We start from the raw sequence: 16,904 nt of genomic DNA, 5'->3' as shown, positions 1-16,904 counted from the left end.
TGTCTCATATACACTAGTTTGTCTTTTCGTTGAAATGCTTGTTCATTTCCACTGCTATGGAAAAGAGTAATACTTGTGACAAAATGCCAAAGTTTTGGATAATTTGATTTCTGCCATCACCAAAGACGCAACAGTGGGCTTTTTAAGAATCGCTGCATATTTTATACAGTAAAGTATTCCCTTTACTGACAGTGAAATGGAGCTTTCACCCATTTTGTAATAATAATAGGAGAAACAAGTTTACAAAGATACCCGTACAACTGTAGAGCAGATCTAGCCAAACGCAAGCGTACGATTGATTTAACATTTCTGGAATTCAATCTCCTTCACAATATCTATGACTAAACCATTTGTCTGAATGAGTATCACTTGCTGCCCCCTCCTGCCTAGATATTTAGGCAGATCGACACATTGTCTTGCACATTTAAGCTGTTCTTCTTAAACAAGGTAGCAATGGTGGCCCTTATACTTTTAGGGCTGTCAGAGAAGATACAGTTGATTAAGAGAGTTTGTTTTTAGCGCACTGCAAGTGAAGCAAGGTAGTGGAACTTAATTTAACAGTTATTACATTAAGTTGTCTTTTTAAAGGTTTACCTCATGTACATACCCATCCAAAACCCAAAAATGGCAACATTTTGTACTAGTCATATTTGGAAACTTAATTTCTCCAGGCATGAATTATGATGTTAAGTGTTTATGATGCCTAACGTTTTGTAACAGAGTCTCTTCAAATTAATTCTTCAACATCATGTGAACACTTGACTACTATTAAAATAACAGGTGCCGAATACTTCACTTGACTTAATGGTAAGACCGAGTCCGACTCTAACATCCATCTTCTCCAGGAACCTTTCTGATTAGGTTTTCAGGCCTCTGAACAGTTATAGACACGGAGGAGTGAAATTCTGTTTCAAAGCAGGAATGAAATTTGGCCCTAAATTAAAAATGGGTATATTTTTACTGGGACTTTCCAGCACATATCTTAAAAAAGAAAAACAGCTGCCTCATCAACCAGACAGTTATTGTATTATAGTGAAGAGGATGACATCAAACGTTGACAGTTAACCCTGTAACAGGAAACCAAACTCTCTCAACAGAATCTGGGCAATTTCTGACCATAATGTGCATCTAGCTGCAAGCCAGCATTCCTTAAATAGGTGCCCTATCAAGTGAACAGTACTTTTTAACTAACACATGACATTGTTGAAAACTAAATATTTCTTACCCTTTCAGTCTTTTCACTCATTTTAGCTATATTACTTTTAGTTCAAAGCAACTGTTAGTTATTAGTCTTTTTTTAAGCTCATTAAGGTACAAAGTGACCCATGTAAAGTTCAATAGCTTGAGGGCGATGTATGCATTTCTGATTAAAACAGTCAGAACACTTATCATTTACATATATGTAAATTATAAACTTAAGAGTCAACTTAGTGGTGCATATAAACATATGGACTAACATTTCCAAAACCTGTTAACACGAAACATATTCCTTTTCCCCCAGAAGTCCTGAATGGTCAGAGACAGATGCTCTCATTGCAATAGAAAATTTCAGACATGTGCTCACATATATTCATAAATAATAGTCCACACCAATTACCACTGCCATTCTGTTTCTAATGATTTCTGCAATGATACACCATTGGGATTATGCTACAGTGCTATTCAATTGTAATTAAAAGTAGGTTGGGAAATTTCAGTGTTAAGGGGAAAAGATTTCTATAAAAAGAGAAAAAGGATTTGTATTAAATTTTGATCAGCTCTAATTAGAATAGACAAGTACTGCTCAATAGAGTGAAATGCCAGTGTAGAGTGTAGCTGGTAAATATACTGACATAGATAACTTTGCCACTGCTATTATTTTAAAAGCTAGTACCTTACCATGAATCTAGATTTATTAATACTCCCATCCTCAATTTGTACTATACAGACAAACTGCTATACACTAGTGATAAATTATGAAAGCTTCACAAATTTTAAACAGTTGAAGTTGAAAATCTTAAAGTCATTAATAAAAACATTTATAACAAGTTATGCCAAGTAATAACATTTATTGGAAGTTATGTCGTTACCCACTATGAACACAAGTAGAGTGTGATATCTTATGAGCTTTATCTTCCTCTCTAGCCTTAATCTCATTATTAACAATCTCATTAGAATCTGACCCTTGAAAAGCCAATTTGTGTAAAATTTCAAATACAAAAGGGTATGTTGGAATATACATATATATCAACGGCAACACATACTTTAATGAGCTGAAAAAACTGAGTTCTGAAAAGAGAAATCCTATATAATTGGGACTGCTAAGAGTTATATTTTACTAAAAAGCAACTGTTATGAGTTGCAGCACCACAGCTCACTTTAAAAAAAAAAAACAAAAACAGATGATCAAAAGGTCAACAATTAACTCTAGTACTCATTTAGTATATATGGAGACAAAAAACGTGCTCCAAATCTTTAAAGACTTCCAGGCCAGTTCCACATTTTGAACAGTGAGACACTGGAAACTGGAACGGAGGAGAACTAGCCAAGTGTCATTTGCCACACCTACCTGAAGTTCCTTAACAACTCGTTTGATGAGGTAATTTCCCAGCTCTACACCCTGCAGCCCCTGCTGAGTCAAACTGATTGAATAGAAAATTGCTGTAGTGATTTTGTTCATGTCTTCTATTTCCGTATGTGAAACTTCTTTCACAATTGCCTGGGAAAATAAAGATTTTTTTTAAAAAGTTACTAATGAAACTAAAAAATATACTTCATTTAGTTGCTTGTTAATTAATTAATGAGAATCCTCTTTTCCCATTTTTTATTCAGACTCTACTGAAGCATACATCAAATATGTATGTATATTTAAGCCAAAGGTCAACAGAGTCTCTTTAAACAACTGGGAAACAGTAGTACTGGGAATCAAACTGGGATTTTAAACAAAGATTTCTCAACCATTCTTAAATCAGCTTCTCTAACAGGCATATTTTGAAATGTGATCACTGAAATGTGTACTGAATATGCTGTTGACTGTACCTGAACGCTGCTGGATATTTCATCAGTCAGTGCTACATGCAAGACTATCAATGGGTCCCCAGGAATTGCACAGTGTGAAAAAAAGTAGCACCTTCTGTATGGCCCAACTCGACGCTTTATGTCAACCCAATTTCTAACAGGGTGAACAGCTTCAGCTCTGAATAGGATGTACAAGAAGAGAGTCAGATTTTCATCTAAAAACAGAATTCTCCTGACACACACTCTTAGCCCATGTTTCCCTTGCTGTCATCGGCGAAACTGAGTTCAACAGGGCAGATCAAAAGAGAACATGAAATTCCAGACTTAAACTATTACCTACTATATTGTGCAATATCCTTCTCTCACATACACTGTCTCTAACCTTGTTATATAAATTCACTACAAATTTGAAATAATAGTTTGTGCTTTCTGACTTATACAAGATATCTGATTTAGATCATTACGCCACTTATTCACTATGTGAGCATAGATATCTCATATCCCTCAGGCATAAGTTTCCCCATCTGTAAAATAGAGATAATATTTAAGCATTTTTGTAAGTGCTTTGAAAGCTTCAAAAAATAATTGTATGAGGGTGAAGTGCTTGCCGGACAGGAACGCTGACCAAACCTCTTGGAGCTCATCCTTAATAGTACTTATAAACCTCCCTACCTTCCAAACTCATCCCCTTTTTAATACATTCATTTTAAGGACAATAATGTTACTTGCCTTTAACCAGACCCTAGACATTAGAGAAAGGAGCTTTGTAATTTATTACAAAAGTTTCATGGAGAAACAAGAATGTGAACTCTCATCTCAGTTTTAGTACTCCATACAACTCCCTCAGTTTTTATCAGTTACATGCAATAACTCAAACAAATTCTTAAACTGTACATAGCATAAACTTCTTCAGTCAAGTTCTAATCATTCCTTTTTATAATCTCTCGTTTCTTTTTCCCCTTAATATACACTATGGAAGACTTCAGTCGCAGGATTCTTATGCTGCAGTCTTTAGTTGAGAGGCTATGATTTTTATTAGTTATTTATTTTGCAAGCATGACCTCTATCACTGGTTTTTCCTTCTTTGTGCCAAAAGGAACGGCAGAAGTTGCCTGCTACCCCAACTCTTTTCTTTAGAGCTTCAAGTTTCTTCAGAGCTTTCCATGAAGGTCACATATTGAAAAACTTCAACAGAACACCAATTCATACTTTTTCCCACTGAATTGTTGTGAGTTGTGTATAGGACAGGAGAAACAGAAAACATTTTTGACTAGCGGGCCATTTATACAAGCTTCAACATGATTACAATTTCTATTCTATACTAAGCTCTGTGTATTTTATCTGCCCACTGAGCACAATAGCTAAATTATAAAAATATTAACTACATATGCTGTATTGGTAAACTACATTAACTACTCATTTGGTGGAGTTAAACCAGTACCAAAGCTGACTATATTCCTTTTTACAGGAAGAGACATTTCTCTTTGGTTCAAGTGTACTCATCTACAGTCTTTAAAGTACATTGAATACGGTCCTAGCATGGACAGACTTAATGGTTAGGACACTCTTTAGTACTTACACAATTCTGCTACAAAGAAAGAAGTCAACAGACATCCTTAAAGTTGTGATTCCTTCACCATACTTCGCAGTATGTCACAAATAGACATTTCAGAAGCGTAGGGCAGGGGTCAGCAACCACTGGCCACCACTTCCAACTCAGGCTGTGTCACGGGCCACAAATCTCTGCCCTCTACACAGCCCAAACTGCTGAAGTTTACCCTCACTGCCAGTCCCTGGACCCAGTGGCAATGGAGAGAAGCAAATTCTGCACTGGGGGTAAGCACCAGTGTAAAAGCAGCAAGGAGGGGGGCACTGTGAAGAGGAAGGGCAGCATGGCACAGCTGCATGCCTTCAGTCCCCGATGCCACCTTTGAGCAGGCTGGACCTCTTCAGGCCAGATCCAACCACAGGCCACAGGTTGCCAAACCCAGGCACAGAGGATCTGCACAGCTGTCTCTCCAGACTGGCCAACTTAGTGTTCAGCTATATCAGTGAGCATCAATAACTGTCAGTACTTACTCACTAATCTTTTGAAGCACTTCACAGGGTGACTGCCAGGTGACTCGCTCCAAGTTTAGGAAACCTGTAGAGAACCATTCTGAAAGCATGCTCTTCAGTACCCCATTCATTTCCTGCAATTAAGAGAAGAAAAATCAATTACTTTAAATAAACTGGATGTATCATAAAGATTGGGGTTTAAGCTACCTTTATTCTTTTGCAGATAGTATTTAAAAATCAATCAAAAAGCCCCACACACACACCTCATCTACAAACCCAAACCAAAACTACTGTCATATTGAAAATGTAAGAACATTGCTGGATCTGTTTGAGGAACAGATTGCAAAATTCATAGATTTCATAGACATTAGGGCTGGAAGGGACCTTGCAAGGTCATTGGGTCCAGCCCCCTGCCCCAGGGTTAGGACGTCAGCTAGGGTCAAAGGATCCCAGCAAGATATAGGCATCCAAATGTTTCTTAAGAGTCCACAGTAGGTGCTTGCAACACCTCTGGGGGGAGTCTATTCCAGGCCTTGGGGGCTCAGACAGGAAAGAAGTTTCTCCTCATGTCCAGCCTAAAACGGTCTTGGAGGAATTTGTGGCCATTGGACCTTGTCATCCTTTGGGGTGCTCTGGTGAACAGTTGTTCCCCCAGATCCTGATACACACCCCTTATATATTATAAGCTGCTGCCAAGTCACCCCTGTGTCTTTGCTTCTCCAGCCTGAAGAGTCCCATGGCTCTCAGCCTCTCTTCATAGGCCTGTTCTCCTGTCCTCTGATCATGCACGTGGCTCCCCTCTGGACTTTTACGGTAAAAACTGCCCAAGCTCAAAGTAATAGAAAAACTTCTCACACTGTATCTCAAACAAGGATGTTGAAGATTCATCCCACAGAGCCCCTCATCCAGCCCCAGTGCTGCCCCTGAGTCAAGAGTTGACCCATGCACCATGTGCTGCACCAGCCCTGCGCACCGGACCCAGGATATATGCTGCACAAGGCACCCACCCCAGCTGGTCCGGCACATGCACTACACATGGCACCTGCCCAAGACACATGCTGTCTGTGGCACCCGCTATAGGACTCGAGCTGCACACAGCACTCCTCTTGGCTGCTCCAGGGTGGCACTATGTGCAGTGTGTGTCCCAGACCGGCTGGAGTAGACACCGTACGCAGGCTGTGCCCTAGACCAGCCATGCACGAGCGCCATGTACAACACAGTCCCAGGCTGTCTGGTCCAGAGCAAGAGCTACATGTGCTGGACCCAGCATGGAAGAGAGAGCAGTGGGGTATGGGCTTGATCTAGCCACCCACCATTCATCTGGCCCATGGGGCAAGGCAATTTTGATACCCTTGGTCTAAAATGATAAAAGTGTCAACAAGAAACTGCACACTGTCTTTATGGTAAAAGATATGCTAATGAAACAAAACCACCGAAAGAGTTCAGCGGAAAAAGGACAGACCAGAACAGCATTTGAATGATCTCTTAATGCTGAAAAACTGAATCTCAAATCATGCATTTCCTTGGATGCATCCACTCCGATGCCAAGATTTTCTGATTGAAATAAGGGCCTGATAATAGTCCCACATAATGTTCTGGACCTAGATCTCTGCTGAACGCCGAGCAATTCACCAAGGAAAATACAGTACACCTCTCATTGTGTTTAGCATTCAGCTTGGTTGTCAGTAATAGTTCTTAACAGTACACACAAAGTGAACTTAAAAACGTATCCTGAAGGCTTATCACTTATGTGTAGACCACAGCACATGAAAAAGAATGTTAAGGCTGCTCTAGCTCAAAGTGCCCCTAGCAAGCTTTCCTACAACACATCATCTTCCATCACTCTGGCAAAGTGCAGGACATCAAACAAAAGATGTAAACCCTGGAATAGGCTGTGCTCTCGCACACAGCTTACATAAAAGTTAAGAGAAATCATCTGCCTAAATCTGAAACTTTGAGTGAAAAGGCAGCATAAAAGCATGAAATTTAGAAAAGGGGTTCAAAGCTTTGTGGCAGTAAGTCGCAAATATAAATATAACCGTTGTCCATAATACCCTATTTTCTTGCACACAAATACACACTTTTTACCCAAAAGTCAGATGTGCGTATTAAGCAGAGAAGCTGTTTTCTTCACTATAACAGCAAGCCTGGAGACTGGGCATGACATGCTGCTGCCAAGATAACAACCCCTACTTGTCTTGGGGTCAGCAAGCTGAAGGGACAGAGTCCCGTATTAACCCTCTCACAGCTGCAGCTATTGACTAACCACTATGCTTTGCGCCGGAAGCAGCATGTAAGCTGCTGGCAGTATCCTGATGAGGCTTGTGATGCAGAAGCAACACTTCACAGGCACTTTATATAAAGAACTACTTGCAGTAGTTGCAAAGGTCTGGGGCCTATCTTTGACAGAGTATGTCTCCTGGGAACAGTGTCCAGGAAGCATGGTATCCCAAAAACCAGTCTGGGGAAGGCAATAGGGTCTTTCTGCCGCACACTCCTGGGATGCCATGCTTCCTGGACATTCCCGTTTCCAAGAGGACTAACTAACTATCTTGCACAGTCTGAAAAAATCTTCTTGCTCCCCTGCTTTCTGCCTTCCAAAAAATCAAGGTGAATGTTTTATTTGAAGGCATGTTGTACGCGAGAAAACACGGTGATTTCAGGGAGATGTACTGCAGTACAGTAGTAGCGTTTAAGTGTTGTCAGCTGTTTTATTGAAAATTTACAAATCTAGAATTATTTCTACACCAAAGTAATTATTTTCAACCCTAAACAAAGTACAGATCTTCTAAGCAGGGGTCCTGGTTTTCTCCGATTCAAAAAAAAACCACGCAACTTTCAGTTAAAAGAGTGGCCCCAAATCCTCCACATTTTTCTGTGATTTAAACAAAACACCACTAATAAATAATTTATAGATACACACACATATATATACATACATATACATCTATCTATAGATATCTATCTATATCTATTAAAAAAAACAATTAACACAGTGTGTCTCATTATCAAATATCATATGGTTTCATTTTAATCATGGGGTTATTTTTTTTTAAACTGGAAAGTGGGGATTTTTTTTTAAATCAGAGAAAACCAGAACCCCTGCTTCTAAGCAATGTGTTTCTGTGAGATGCTGTTGCCAATTCCTTTTTATGCTAGTCTATATTATACCAAAACTTATTTGAAAAAGGAAAAAAAAGTTCAACAAATTACTGACCACCTGGCCATGGTTTTAGGCTTATGTGACACTGTCATTCCTAGGGCATTCTCCAATTAATAAGCAGTAGCTTGGTTAGTCAACTTCATGTTGAATAGTCTGTACGTTAACCTAATATACAAATACAGATAATTCCCCATTGTATACTCATTCACTATATTTTTAGAACTATTAAAAAAAACTTTTCCAAAGCATTGATATGGTCCAAGGACCATCCTAACAAAGTATAAGAATTTTCTATAGTGCCCTAACAAAGATAAGAGTGGAAGTGTTTTTAAGAGGCATACATCAAAGGAACACTCCATGGCCAAGGTAATTGTTACAAATAATCCAAAAATGAAAATTGTTTTTATCACTTGAAGCATGTTTTACCCTTTAAAAACACCATGCTAAAATAACTCTAGAATTTGCAATTCCAGATTGCCTGTAGCCAATTAAAATCAGATTATTTCAATCTATACTAATCCACCTCAATTTTTAATTAAATTAGTTCTTCCTGAAAAACTCCTACAGCCAAGTTGGCGATAATGACATGATAATGGAGTTTGCAAGGTAAATCCATCCCCAAATGTTGGCTTTTCTCCAAACCCAGGTACAGACTTAAATCAAGTTTGCCACATTCCCTTTATATGTAAAAGTTTCATAGATGAGTCTCCACTTACCACCTCCTCCCTTCCTCCTAACCACAACTTCTGAAGTTCGCTAATTTGCATTACCCAGATACATCAACTCTTCAAGCTGATAGGTTCCAGGTACAATATGACTAAGCAAAAATAAAGATCAGTTTTAGTCATTGAACAAATCTTCCCCTTCCTCTCAAAAGCAAGTATCCCACTTCATTTTCATGCATATCTACCTACTGCCTCAGTGAGACCCTAGCTGAAATGAAGTCTTAGTTTGAAAGGCACATATTTACTGATACTACCTAATCCTTGCCAGGAGTATGAAAAGGCCACACATCACTTTCCCACGTAGCGGCGGAAAAATTATGTGAAAAAGTCCACGTAGAAAGGGGAAAAAAAAAAAAGAATCGGATAATTTTGCCAGAAGTCAACCTTTCTGTTTTGCATAGGTCAGTTCCAGCTCTGCTAGCCTTCCCCGTCAGTTGAAATTTTCTATTTCAGATTTAACAGCATTAGTCAGATGTGCTAACCTTCTGGCACCATAACAGAGCTAGTAGTTTCCCATCGATTATGCGTCCATCCATACAAATCTTTATCTTATATCTGCACACTAATTAGCAGGGCTGTGCAAAACATTTTTCTCTAAAGGCAAACAAAGGACTGAGAAATAAACACAGAAGAGAAATTAAGTGAAGTTTATCTCAAACAGCACTCTAGCTAAATGCAATCCTCACCAGTTGTAGCAAGTCCTTGCCACCTCCAGACCCGCCATGGCCACAGCCTCCACAGCCACTGCCCCAGGTGCCCTGTGCCAGATCTAGTCTGGGGTCCCAGGTAGGTTTGCCACCCCTGGTTTGCACAACACATGAAGTTGTGTTTATCATCAGGTTAGATATTGCATTTCTGAATTTGGGTATTCACTGAGTTTCCACATTATTTAACCTTCACTTTAATAGAAGGAAGTTGCTATTTGCCTTTGACAGGCCTTTTTAAGTGATCAAACTTCACTCCAATATTTATGTCTGCAAGGAAAAGTGTTGGAAAGTCATTAGGCAAAAATCATAAGCCTACAACAGGTATCTTCCACCTGACTGTAAGTTATAGCAATGCTGCATACTAGATTACTATTTAATATCTTACTTTTTGAAATTATCCATATATCAGATATTGGTCTCTAAAAATGAGTCTACATGTTATTAATTATATACATCTCCATAGTTTTGCTATAAAGCAGAAAAGGTCAGATTTGATCTTTGGGCCAGCCCTTTATTTGGGGTCCTGGGACCAGGTATCCTTGTTGGAATTAATTTTTGTACGCTAAATAAACTTCTACCTCTGCCTTCCTGGTGATTTGCTAGTTTTGCAGGTAGGTAAGTTTACAGGCAATACAGTATGAAATGGCAGTAGTTAAAATTCTGTATAAGGCAATCGAGCCATCAGTTTGGGATAACTGTGCCAGAAGGGAGGGTACAGTAGTACCTGAAAGTTTGGTATACACACACAGATCAGCTGCATTCATCAGTTTTAGAGTAAAAAATTGAGGACTTTTCTGAAGCAATTACTGCTAGCAATGGAGTCTGTGCAAAATTCAAATTCCATTGGTGAGAAGAACAAATGCATTTTTTCTTACCAGCTGAGCTCTCCCACTACCTAGTTAACCACAATCTACAAATTTTTTCCCTTAATTTCTTGCATGCTTGTGTTGTCCTATATTTAGACCATAAGTACCATTTAGAGTCCAACAGGAATTCACTGAAACCAAGATATTTTCCAGTGACCCTGGTCATCTCTTCCACTTGCATCCAGAATATTCTGGTAATCTGGTCCATAAAATGTTTGGTTTTGTCTGGTGTGTGATAGATATTGTTCATTAAACTTCCCTGACTCCACTTTTGTAAGTGTTAATTTGCATCTGCAAAACTATTCTTTTATTTTATTTATTCTCTCCCTGAAGTATTTCATACTATGGAATTGGGAAATACACTAACAGAAAAATCTCTTTGCATGGAGAATTAAGAATAAGGAACACTCCAGAGATTTTAAACAAAAGCAAGATCCCAGCAGAAGGTAGTAATGTATTCTGAAAGTCTCTTTTGGAACCGAGGATATCTATCTTTTTTCTACAATTCCCCAGCCCTGCAAATACACACATAAAAAGAAGTTCCCAGATTCATGTCTGTACTGTTTGGTTGTATGCATTCTGAAAATGAAATAAAAAGAAAAAAAAAAAAAACAACAACAAACCAACTACCAACGGGTGTCTGTATAAACTATGCTCTTCTGTTATCTCCATGGCCTACTTTTATAGTTACTACACTGGCATCTGAATTTTTCTACTGACGACACTTTAATGGAAAGAAACTTGAGGCAAACCAATTGAAGAAAAAGTCCCAGATGGTTTTAAAAAAGAACTTCTTCCTCCTCCCAATGCCAGAAAACATTTTTGTGTGTCCTCAAGGGGTGGGGAACCCACATACAATAGCTTCTGCCAATTTAATCATCTACTGAACTTCGACTAGTAGATATACCTGAATAGAAACACCGCATCTTGGTCAGAAGTATTTTTCACCTTGTACAAATTCACAGGAAGACTTAGCATCTAGTCAGAGGAATCTACTCATTTTCCTTAGCCCAGGGGAAGCCAACCTGCAGCATGTGTGCACCACAGGTGGCATGGGCAGCCTTCGTGTGGCACGCACCAGTTTGGGGAGCACAGTAGAGGAAGCAAAGGAGGCAGAAAGCAGAACAGCAGATCAGACGTGTAGCACAGGGCAGGGAGCAGAAAGCAGATGGGGAAAAAGAATTAAAATGGCACTCAGGAAGATACTGGGCTTATTTGTGGCACACCTGCCAAAGAGGTTGGCCCTCGCTGCCCTGGTTTTCAGTCTTGATGCTGCTGTCTAAGCTGACCATACTATCCTCAAATACAAATTCATACTTACTTGCATGATGTTCACACAGGATACATCTACACAAGACACTTACTGTGCATAGGTCTAATAACACCGTACAGTAGAACGTCACAGCACAAACTGTGCTAATAACCTACTGCGCAGTGTTATTTACTGTGTATTAGCTTAGCATCACTAAATAATCATGTGACGGTGCTAATGCACAGTAACTCTAGGTACTGTGCATTTAATTCATTATTTATTAAGCAAGTACTAAACTAAATGTGCCGTATCTAAGGTGCATTCATGAACACGTAGACGCACCCCTTCATACCGTTCCTTATTTAACTTCAGTGCACTACACTCCTTAGTGTTTATGGCTAAACTCTCTCTTTTTCCTGGAATGAAAGCTGGTACTGTTCTACTAAATTTCTTGGCATGCTGTAACAAATGTTTTGATACAGTCCTGCCAATTATACTCTACCTTGAGTCTGTTAACAAACAGTCCATTACATTGAGAGGATGTAAACGTTCACGTCTCACTACGCGAGAATACGTATCATGTTGGCAGTGAAGCATTTATTGTAGTCATGATTCAACCATGATGCAACTGTAGTAGAAATAAACCTTAAATGATTTGTATCCTTCTGTTTAAAAAAGCAAAACATTCAGAGATGGATACAGTGCAAAGGCTACCATATTTAGTTCTAGTTCTGCAGAATACAGAAATCACCCGAATTTTTAAACATATAGCCTTCCCTTAACTGAAGCATGGGTACAAATAGAGACAGGAGGAGCATTATTTAAATTAGGTGCAGAAACAAGATCCCTAGTTATAAGAACAATCTTGGCACTGTATTCTTTTTGAGGATTAGAGAATTACCCAAAAGATACTAAACAATTTTATTTCCATTAGGAACAAACAAAAACCCCTTAGAGCCAACCTGCTGACTGGCTGCTTGTCCCACAGTTCCTCTCCAAGAATCACACGTGCTTCCCAACACTCACTTTTGTAAGATCACTTTAAAACTATACACACACTTTGGATGAAGCACCAACATCGGGAAGTGACCAAAACTGTTTGGGCATGAGAAAGATTCCTGTGGATTAAGTTCTTCCTTCACACATGCCACTTATTAATATCTGGCTGCTCTTTGCCTTTTAGATAGGATAACGGTCTTAGGTGGCTAGCTCTCACCCCATATTAGAAAACTGAATTTACAGTCAAGCAATACTTCCATGAATTAACACGGAAGGAGCAAGTTCAATATGAAAGCAAGAAAATGTTAATTTGAGTGTCACTACCCACAAAACAATAAGCTGTTCTGTTTGCTCTGTTTTACTGAAGACCACATGATACCTATGCTAAAGGGAGAACATAAACATTGATTTACAGACAAGCTTCTTTGGGTAAATCCAATATTTTTATTAGACCAACTCAAATAGTTGGAAAAAAAATCTTCTTTGTAAGCTTTTGGGTACAATTGCTCTTTGTCAGGCACAGGAAGCATCTGCAGATGGTCTGTGCTCTTCCTGGATGGAGTAGCGAAGCAGCCAGAAGCCAATATGTATGCAAGAAAGCCAGTCAGTTAAAATGTAAATTGTGTTGGTCAATAGGTGAGAGACAGGTGGAGCGCGATGGAAATGGGAATGAATATAGCTGTAGTCAAAGGATAAGAGGCAGGTGGTGGTGGGGGGGTGGATTTGACATTTATAATTTCTCCCTTTTCTTTATTAACTACATTCTAAACTGGAAATAGTCTGAACCTTTTTTTTTTTTTTTTTTTTTTTTGGAAAAAAAACCCACCAAACAAAGACACCTAGTTATTGGAAAGTTTCATTGACTTACAGCACAAATGTGCTACCCACGGCAGAAACTGAAAGAAGTGTTACATGGTATTTCATAATTCCATTTTCTTTCTGCCTACCTTTATTGCAGAAGAGATCAATTCAGATTGCATATTACAAAACAGAGTTGTGTGACCGCACTCCATACCTGATTACAAACAAGAATGCATCTCGTCTATCTGCGATTGCCATGCTCCATAACTGATTATAAACAAGCAAGAATGCATCTTGTACAAAAATATTCAAGGGAACTAACAGATATCCAACTCAACAAGATTTACAGTCGAAGTCAAGCCAAGGTAATTTTGCTTTAACAGTGATAATATCACAAGCTGAATTAGGAAACCCTATAATGGAACTCTCTCTACTGAACTGAAGGAAGCAATGCACAGTTCAACGGTGCCAAAATCATTCCCCTGAAGAAAGGATGTCAACAGCCTACAAGTAGTAGAGATGCACTCCATCCATTAAAAATAAAATCACATCAAGAGACTTTATAAACATCTTCTGCTCTCTTGCTAGTTTTAATGAGCTCCTTGTCATGACAGAGCACTAAACTGAGAAGCCTAGCTGGGAAATAAATATTGTAAAAATAAGGATTATAGTGCTGGCATGTGAAAAATGCAGTAAAAATTCCATTAATTGTTGAGAAACACGAATACAGGATCACAACCAAAAACAGCCAAGCCATCAATCGTAGAAAAATCAGATGTTCTCATAGGGGGAACCCACAATAAATTCATACACGGAAGACACTTGCCAGTCTGCAAGAAGTCAACAAAATACATGTTTAAATAGCCCATGTTTCTTACTTTGATACTAAAAAGGATTACCAGAACTGTAAGATAAAACCACTAGTTTTAACAGGCAGTTATCAGGGTATCTTTGAAATGAATTTATGGAGCATTAAAACAAATGAGTTAAGTAACCTGCCGGAGTCATGCGTTTTGTTGATGACGACATACTAGAAAGAAAATACAGGGAAATTCATAAAATGTTAAAACCGTATTAGAATTTATATTTGTTTTAGGATACGTCAAATACCTCAGAGACATGTCCCATGCACAGTCACTGGAATTTCACATACTACCATGCATTTACTTCTCAAATCTCCAGGTTTGTGACCTTGCAAGCTAAAAGCAATCAGACTTATTCTTAAGGACGCATTTAGAATGCATACAGACTGCACTCTAGGCATCAGCCTCCTCATCCAGCTACTCATTCATCAAACTCCTCTCTTTACTATTATTTTTCTCTGGAAGATTAGTAAGTATATTAAAGGAATAACCTGGAATAAATAGTCTTTAGCGCTCCCTGTACCTCTTATCTGAATAAATAAACACATAATTCCAGAACTGGTTTGCCGTTATGAGCAAGTAAGCATAGTCAAAACTAAAATGCCAAATAGTTAAAAAGGTAATGCCTCTGTTTGTTTCTAGATTATAAAAAACTAACTGTCCAAAAGATGGACTCAAACTTACCAAAAGGCCATAACGTTGGTGGTTTACATGCTATTTAATGACTGCAATATTTAAAAACCAATGTTATTTCATCCGATACATTTGCAACTGGCCTAGAACTTTAGCAGTTAAACTGAACCAAAACCCACAGTATTATGTGCATAATGTTGAAACTAGCTACTTCCAAAAAAAAAAAAAAAAAAGCCTAATATTCGTACAAGTTAAAGGGAATGAAAGACAAGACTCGCAAGTAAAAGCACTGTGATTTTGTGAAGATAATGTAATGGAACACCTATGTGAGTGTGCCACCTTTCTAACAACCGTTATTATCCAAGATCTGAATGACTTGAAAGAGAATCTTTCACACAGACAGGCTTTTTCAATGAGACTTTATTCTAAAGGTAGTATTTTCCCCACTTCGAAGTGCCACTTTGAAATGGATGCAGATGGTTTCTCTTATACTTTTCATAATAAGCAATGTGGTACTTTCTAGTCATTTCTTATTTTGATTTTTTTTAGATTGATAATTTGTGAAAAGAGGCTGCTTTTATTTAAGATAATGTGGAAACTCAACATGCATTTGTGCTGTGACTCGTGGAGTTCATTACTTACAACATCTCACTGTTTTCTTTGTTACTTCAATAAGGCAAGTTAGTTCTGTTTACAAATAACGTAATTTTCTTACAAAACCATGATTGGAGGTAAAAGGTTGATATAAGTCAAGTAGGGTTCATCATGCTTATCCTTGACAAGAAAACTCCAAACATCTTCCCAGCCAAAAAAATTCAGCCTTTGATGACACCTAGATACACCTATACATATGCAATGTCCTGATAACATCTTCACTGCTGTCCCTTCAATCCTCCTATCTAAAATCTCTTAATGCTTTGAGTAGCCACACCTCACTCTGCTACATGCCTGTACATCCCAGGGCCACATCAACACGTTACATTGCGCCATCTCCTCCCTTGCCCAACCTCATTCCTTACTGAGTTAGTACAATCTCTTTATTGTCTAGGGGTGCACCAATAAAGATTTTTTGGGCCAATACCGATGGCCAATTTTTGCCAATACGTAGCCTGGCAGCATGGAGAGCAGTGTCCAGTTTGTAAGTGTGAGAAGGGCAGTCATGCCCCCCACAGGGGGGAGCGGGGCTGGAGCCGAGGCAGGGGCAGGTGCCGCACAGCCAGGGCAGAGCAAGAGACAGTACCGGCAGCTCATCCGGGGGCACGGGTCAGGTGGTTCCCACTGCTGTGTGGACCCCAGGGGAGGCATGGAGGGCATTTGCCCCCCTAGATCTGTGCGTGGGATGAGGACAGGCTGCCTACTGCATACTCAGGGCCAGGGGCTGTGCCAGGCTCTTCCTGGTGGGGGCTGGGCTGAAAGGAAGGTTATGGGGGGGAAGAGGTTAGTTTGGGGGAGCTACAGCCACCCCAAAATTTGCTATTGCCCCCATAGCTCACCCCGAGCACAGCCCCAGCTCAGCCCCCCACCGGGAAGAGCCCAGTGCTGCCCTTGGCCCTCAGTGCACAGCCCACCCTTGCCCCAGACAACTGGGGGGGCACTTGCTCCCCATGCCTCCCCTGGCGTGCATCCATGCGTCAAACCCCTCCCTACCCCCACCCTCCCCTGCATGCATGTGGTATTTAACAGCAACATTATTTATCAGCCACATCAGCCAAAAAAAAAACAAACTGCTGATAACATCAATTTTTCTTTCATCGGTGCCATTAGGCTATGGAACGGCATCTATATTATCTATGCATCTATATTATTTGTCTCCATTGCACATCACAAGGGCTTTGTTTCC

The 16,904-nt window shown here is 39.4% G+C and overlaps 1 protein-coding gene across 1 annotated transcript in view; it reads right to left on the bottom strand.

Moving 5' to 3' along the window:
• The window catches only part of MLYCD (malonyl-CoA decarboxylase), a gene marked incomplete at its 5' end in the record, with an annotated part of 50,865 nt that overhangs the window by 26,677 nt on the left and 7,284 nt on the right, over nucleotides 1-16,904 (bottom strand). Inside the window, 3 exons of the mRNA XM_019505468.1 lie at nucleotides 2,549-2,698; nucleotides 3,019-3,175; nucleotides 5,077-5,189. Of these exons, the coding sequence (XP_019361013.1) occupies nucleotides 2,549-2,698; nucleotides 3,019-3,175; nucleotides 5,077-5,189 (420 nt within the window). The remainder of the gene's footprint in view (nucleotides 1-2,548; nucleotides 2,699-3,018; nucleotides 3,176-5,076; nucleotides 5,190-16,904) is intronic.

This window comes from Gavialis gangeticus, unplaced genomic scaffold, assembly GCF_001723915.1.
Source record: "Gavialis gangeticus isolate Ggan-Ray unplaced genomic scaffold, GavGan_comp1, whole genome shotgun sequence".
Taxonomy (NCBI): domain Eukaryota; kingdom Metazoa; phylum Chordata; order Crocodylia; family Gavialidae; genus Gavialis; species Gavialis gangeticus.
The sequence above is the reverse complement of the archived record's forward strand: the minus strand, read 5'-3'. Positions and strand labels throughout refer to the sequence as shown.